Source organism: Arachis ipaensis, chromosome B06, assembly GCF_000816755.2.
Source record: "Arachis ipaensis cultivar K30076 chromosome B06, Araip1.1, whole genome shotgun sequence".
NCBI lineage: Eukaryota > Viridiplantae > Streptophyta > Magnoliopsida > Fabales > Fabaceae > Arachis > Arachis ipaensis.
This window is the reverse complement of record NC_029790.2, coordinates 120477359-120484219: the sequence shown is the minus strand read 5'-3', so window position 1 is coordinate 120484219 and position 6861 is coordinate 120477359. Positions and strand designations below refer to the sequence as shown.

Here is a 6861-nt window from a genome sequence, read left to right as displayed (position 1 = left end):
AGCATCAAACCAGTTCTCAATTTCATCATCATGACGTCGCCATTTGGTTTTTCCTGGGAAGTGTCATCTCCCTCATTGTTGCAAGAACAGGAGGAAGATTTGGAACTTTATCTAACTCTCATCGGAGATAAAATAGCAGATTACTTCATTCTCAAGGTACGAGTTAGGCATCAAACGTGCTGGACTACTCATCCTCAACAACCACAATCACATTATCCAGTGTTAGGAGCCAATGATACGTTTGCATGTCACAGCTCAATTCTAATGCAAGCGCAAGAATTCCTTCAAAACGGTTCATCACACATGCAATTGCGTTTTCCTGATGATGTTATACCAAATGTCTTGATTCATCACATGATGCCAGATGTCATATCCTACGCGGAAACCATACTTCAAACTCGTCGTTCCGGATTTCTCTACGAAAGACCTGATTTTCGTTTGTTCAGTTTGAATTTGGACATTATTATCCAGAATTCGTTATTATTTGTTGATGAGTACGACGACATTATCACCGACTTCGTCATTGAAGAGTCCATGGGAAATACTAATATTAAGATGGTTCCTACTTCGAAGAGTGCCATTGATTCTCTTGAGGAAGTGAAGCTTGAAAAGAATAACAATGCAACAGAGAGGTGCAGTATTTGTCTATCTGAATTTGATGACGGTGATGATGCAGAACAAGTATTATCAATGCCTTGTAAGCATGTGTATCATCAAGAATGCATCATCCGCTGGCTCAAGACTAGTCATTTATGCCCTTTATGTCGCTATCCGATGCCAACTAATTAAATCGTCAAAAATGTAAATAAAAATTGAAATTAGTTACTTGATTCTTTTGTGTAGTTTGGTTATAGTTTATAATGTGAATAGTATTTGCATTTAATCATGAAAAAAAATTAGTTAGTTGATTCCGTGGAATTTGGCTGTAATTCATCATGTGAATAATATTATGCATTTTGTGTGGAGTTCTCTTTCCCAATTTTTTTCTTTTTTTATATTGTTTTCTGTTTTAATTTTCTAAGCAGCTTTATTGAAAAAGAAAAACCTTATTTTTGTTTGTTAAAGAAAGAAAGGATTTGGAATTAGAAGAAGAATTTACGCTGTTGAACATAATGTGGAAAAATTCAGTTAAAATAATTTAAAAAATTATAAAAGCGATAAGGGAAGGCTAAAAAATTTTGATATGAAAACAAAATGAGTGATATATTTTAACATGGTAATTTTTTGTGTTTTTTCATAGTACACATTTCGATTTGTGTTAAAAAAATTGAAAAAACTCAGAGTACACAACTCTGGACGTCTCGCTCAAACACAGCTTTCCCCGTTCACTCTTCTCAACCATTCCACTTCCGCCGCCAACTCCTCCTAGTCTCTCTCTCCTCGCCGACCAATGCACCACAATACACCATCTAAAACAAGTCCTCGCCCAGATGATCCTCACCGCTCGCATCCGCCACGACCATTCGCCGCCAGCCGCCTCCTCTCCCCCTTCGCCGATCTCACCCTCGCTTCTAGAATCTTTTCCTCCCTTCCATACTCACCCAACATCTTCATGTGGAACACCCTTATCCGCGCCCACGCCTCTAGCCCCAATCCCCATCACTCTCTCTGCCTTCACGTCTCCATGAGGAAGCTGGGCGCTATTCCCGGAAAACACACCTTCCCCTTTCTTCTTAAAGCCTGCTCTAACATTCCCTCCCTGCCAGCCTGTACCCAGGTTCACACACACATGCTGAAATTCGGGATGTGCTTTGATTCCCACGTGGCCAATGGTTTGGTCAGGTGTTACTCTGTTTCCGGTGATTTTGCCCGTGCACGCCTTATGTTTGATGAAATGCCGCCCAGGAGTTTGAGTCATTGGACGACGATGGTTTGTGGTTATGCTTAGAATCAATGTTATGATGAGGCTTTGGGGTTTTTGATGAGATGATTGGAGATGGATTGGAGCCCAATGCTGCGATGCTGGCTTCGGTGTTATCGGCTTGCGCTTGGGCGGGGTATCTTGAGCTTGGGCAGAGGATTCATGAGTCCATGAAGGTGAAGGGGTTTGAAGGGAAAGTGATTCTTGGGACGGCGTTGGTTTACATGTATGCAGAGAATGGGGAGATTGTTCTGGCTCGGAAGTTGTTTGATGAAATGACTGAGAGAAATGTTGTTACTTGGAATATGATGATCTCTGGGTTGGCTGCTCAGGCACATGTTGAAGATGCTCTTGCTCTCTTTTAGAATCTGAAGGAGGAGCAACTTGTCATCCCGAACGATATAACTTTCTTAGGGTTTTTGTTGGCTTGTTGCCATGCTGACTTGATTGATGTTGGTCGTGAGATCTTTTATTCGATGAAAAATGTGTATGGGGTTGACCGGAAGATTGAACATTATGGGTGCATGGTGGATCTTCTTGGGAAAGAGGGTAAGTTAGTAGAGGCAGAGGAACTGGTAAAAGGAATGCCTTGGAAGCCTGATATTGTTATTTTAGGAGCTTTGTTGGCAGCTTGCAAAAATAATGGAAATACCAAGGTTGCTAAAAGAGTCGTAAAAGAAATTCTTACTCTGGAACCTCATAATCACGGTGTTCATGTTGCCTCTCCTGTTTATTGGCTTACAAGCAAAACATTAACTAATGGAGGTTGCAGTTGTGGCCTAACATATTTCAATGGTTGACACGCCACTGACAGACGACTACGGAAAAAATGGATCGTAAAGCTACGCAGATGAGCATGTAAGGAACCGGCAGAGGCAGGGGATGCAAACCATGTGATTTGTGGTAGTTATGGCTATAGGTGCTAACTTTTCATAACAATTTAAGGGGGAAAAAAGGAAAGAAATCGCCACTGATTCTTGTAGGAAGGAGGAAATTATAATATTCAAGATTGCGCATCTAGTAACCTGCAAAGATGCAGGAAGTGATTCCTAACCGTGTAAGTTGTAAGCATCTGCACTCTGCAGTGATTTTTTAAGTGCCTGAATTTGTTAGTGTTTTCCTTTTGTACTAGTTCTATTAACTTCCTTTATGTGATAATTCTTCAGACCATTCAGCAGCCCAAAAATAAAAATAGTCTTCTGACATTGACAAGACAGATAGAAAAAGCAAAGATTCAGTTTGGAAGGGTGAGAGGTAATTATAACTCTTTGTTACTTCTATGAATTTCTCAAGGGAGGTATATGACCATGCAAACACAATATGACTGGAAATTAAGACATTTTCGTCCAGTTCACCTAAATTAGATTTTTTTTTAATCCCACACATTTCATACTGTTTGTAATGATAAAATTGTTAATTAAATTACTAGTTATTTGTTTTCAAAGTTAATGGTGTTGAAATGATAAAATTACTAATTCCAACCAATCTGCTATTGGTTGCAGGTTCTCAACAATCTTCCTTGATCAGATAGATACCCAGAAAAATAAAAAACAGAAGACGAAGAGTAGAGAAGCAAAGTAGAAAGATGATAAAAGCGATGACCGCTACATAATAACTCCTATAAGCAGTTCTGTTCTAACACTGATGTTGCATATTAATTTCAGATACTAAGATACATGATCGCTCGATTTCAGACATGATTGGCGTGTTTAAATGTTAATCTTTCTGGAACTGTAGAAGCTGCGAATGTGAGACACTGAATCAACTGGGGGGTCTGACTCGTCATCAGCAGAAGGTTCATTTGCAAGGAAAGCATGAGGAGCTATTGGTTCATTTGCGAAAAATGCAGGAGATGGGGTTGGGGATATTTCCCTGTTTGCATGCAAATCATGAGATGGGACTATAGAGGCTCACTTGCAAGCACAATATGAGGAGTTATAGGCTCATTTGTAGGAGCAAGAGATGGGGTTGGGGTCATTGACCTGCTTTCAGGAAAATCATGAGATGGTGTTATAGGCTCTTTTGCAGGGGAAGGAGATTGTGTGGGGGTTATTGCCTCAATTTCAGGCAAATCATGAGATGGTGTTATAGGTTCAGAACTTGCAGGAAATGCTTGAGATGGAGTTGGGGCTATTGGTTTGTGTTGAGTTTGGAAAACTGAAATGATGATCAAACATTATTAAAATATAAATTAAGAAATTATTAAAATTATTATTAAGTGTTTTATTTAATAATTTTCAATAGGTTGTTTGATGATTTTTGTTCAAGTGTGTAGGAAGTAATTTAGTTTTTAATAAAGGGTCAAAGTTACAACAAGCCCAATTTGATCAATGAACAAATTCAGCCCTGCATCATTTTAATTTAAAAAGGGTGGCTGAACATTAAAAGAAAGAAAATCAAATTGGCCCAAATCAGAAGTTCATAAACCAAAGTTGATAAATCAAAGAATGGGATCCAAGGAAGCCATTCGGTGATTACAAAACAAAGAGGTCCAAATTGATAAAGTTTTCATACATTGTGATTGGAATTCAAAATTCAATTTGGCTGAATATTTTTCTTTGTAACCGAAACTCAAAATTAAATTGAATTTAATTGAGCATTGAAAGCTTTGTCTCCTCTCTCCTCTGTCTCTTTCGATCATGTCTATCATCTTCTAAGAAAGAAAGAAAATATAATGCACAGAGAGTGGGTTATGACCAAAGGTCACAAGCTCCATACAAAAGTTATTCTCTCTTCTCTCTCTTCTCTCCTTCGGTCACATCTATCCATCAGAGAAGAAGATAGAAGAAAAGTGAAGCTAAGAAAGATTGTTGCTACAAAAGGAAAGATTTGAAGAAAGACTTCAAGATTTTGTTGTCATGGAAGGAAAGAAAGGCCTCGGTTCATGAAGCAAATCTATCTTGAAGGCACAGCAAAGATTCATTTCTATTTTTGTGAAGAAGATAGCCTTTAAGTCTCAGGTAGGGAAGAAGCAAAAATGGGAAGCTTGAAGCCAGCCTAGGTCAGACGCTCATCAATGATCAGAATCAATTCTTGGGGCCAAAGTCAAGATCAATGGCCAAGATTAAAGAAAATCGATGAAAGAGGTTGAGAGAGGTACATGCATGTAGTTTCGGTTTTTCCTCTCTCTTCCCTTTGTTCAAACCGTGACTTAACCTATGTTGGAGAAGAAGTTGCTGAGCTGGTTGAACCGGTTTCAACCTTGGAATCTTCCCCTTCTATAATACGGGTGAACGGCCAAGGGTTGAGATCAAGGAGTGAGAGCACATGTTTGGTGTAAGACCCATAAATTTCAGAAAAAAATTAAAATTAGAATACTTGATTAAAAAATGATTAGTAAATTGATAATTAAGTAGTATTTTTAAAGTAATTTTAAGAGGTTAAATCAGATTTCAAATTTATACAATATACTTTAATTTTATTAAAATTTACCAAATTTCAATTTACCTAAAATTATTAATTTCATTTTTGTCTCAAATTAAACCCTAATTTGCTAAACACTTCCTAAAACCCTAACCCTAATTACCCCACTCCCTTCAGCCGCCATACCCCTTTCCTTTTCTTCCAAAATCAAACTCACCAACACCACACTTAGCAGCAGCCAAAAATCCACAGAAAGAAAGAAAGAGAGGAGAGGGTGCGAATCAGGAGGGAGGAGAAAGGGGGAGAGCATGCCGGCGAGTCACTACCGCTCGTCGTGCCGCCATCGTCGCCGATGAAAGAGGAGCGAGGAGAGTGTGTCACAGAGCAGGGAAAGCTCGCACGAGTGAGGAGCGTTGCCACCACCGTCGCACCGTGTGCCACCAGCTTCGTTGCACCTCGTCATCACCATCGCCGTTAGACCGCCGTGGAGTTGTTGTCGTCGAACTGGCGCTGCGAGCTGTTATCGAGCCTCAAGCAGAATCCGATGCGAAGAGAGAGAGAGACAGAACAACGCGAGGAGAGAGAGAAGGCGTTGCGGGGGTTTCTGCCGCCGCTGCTCTCTCCGCCATCGCCGCCGCCGGAGTCATGAGCTGAGGTGGGGAAGGAGACCATTTTCCCTGTTGCTACTTTGAGTCACCAGCGCCGCTGCTGCTACTCCAAAATTCTGCTTCTGTTTCTTAGGGTTTGCTATCTCAGCCCCCTTGAAGTTACCGTCGGTTCTGTTCTTGCCGGTGAGGGTCGCCGGAGCTGCTGCAATTCCAGTCTCTTGTTCCTCTGATAAGGTTATTCTGTCGCACCTTGTCTCGCTATAATGTTTCATTAATTAACTCTGTCATACTTTACATAAATATTCCTTTGTATCCTTACTCAGCCTTAAACCACAGTAGATTATTAGATTCATCGCTATTGTCGTTTTGTAGCTGCCTCGCGGTGTTGTTCCATCGTCGCTGTTATTGGAAGAAGCAGTCGAAGTGGCTGCCATGAACTAAAAGGAAAGGGAGTTGTTACAATAGGTTTATGCGAACTCAGCTAATCGAGGTAGGAGATTGTTTTAAACTTAAAATATTTTGGGATTGAGTACCTGATGAGTTTAGGGGATTAATGCCAGTGAATTAATTTTTGTGTTTAAAATGATTTTCTACTGTGATTAGAGTAGTTGTGGTTGCTGCGTAAGCGGTTTGGAGCTGTATGGATTGATACTATTATTTTTCTATTTTAATTCATGTACTGATTTTAATTTTAAGAATTGTTTTTGTTCTTTATCTTATGAATTTGGGTGGAACGGAAGTATGACCCTTGTTCTAATTGAGTTCTTGTATAACTTGGAAAAGCTCTTTACTTGAACAACAACTTGAAAACATATTCTCCTAAATCACTAATTATCTTGACTTAACGGGATACGTGATATATAATCCTCTTATATTTGGGTAATTAGGGTTTCTGTGGCATATAAACTAGAATTGAACTTCACCCTCTAATTGGAATTAAGTGACCAAGGAATTGGCGGTTGATGAAGGTTAGAGGAGACTAAAAAGGTCTAAGGAATTAGGGTTTAGTCACATATAGTTTGCCATGAA

General features: G+C 39.6%; 1 protein-coding gene and 2 long non-coding RNA genes across 4 annotated transcripts; all 3 read left to right on the top strand.

Annotated features, from left to right (window-relative positions):
- Nucleotides 1-850, top strand: LOC107647421 (E3 ubiquitin-protein ligase RNF13-like). The gene has a single exon (XM_016351496.2). The coding sequence runs from the start codon at nucleotides 31-33 to the stop codon at nucleotides 787-789; it is 759 nt and encodes a 252-aa protein (XP_016206982.1). The 5' UTR covers nucleotides 1-30; the 3' UTR covers nucleotides 790-850.
- On the top strand, nucleotides 2786-3943 carry LOC107605020. 2 transcript variants are annotated; one of them, XR_002349321.1, is made up of 3 exons: nucleotides 2786-2925; nucleotides 3028-3115; nucleotides 3364-3943. It is a non-coding gene; the product is annotated as an uncharacterized LOC107605020 (long non-coding RNA). The 2 variants fall into 2 exon arrangements; XR_001612446.2 differs by having other exon boundaries at nucleotides 2788-2918.
- Nucleotides 5909-6475, top strand: LOC110263525. Its single transcript, XR_002349322.1, has 3 exons — nucleotides 5909-6066; nucleotides 6205-6322; nucleotides 6436-6475. It is a non-coding gene; the product is annotated as an uncharacterized LOC110263525 (long non-coding RNA).

Excerpts from the sequence above, each read along its gene's own strand:
- LOC107647421 (XM_016351496.2), top strand. The coding sequence starts at position 31 with ATGACGTCGCCATTTGGTTTTTCCTGGGAAGTGTCATCTCCCTCATTG.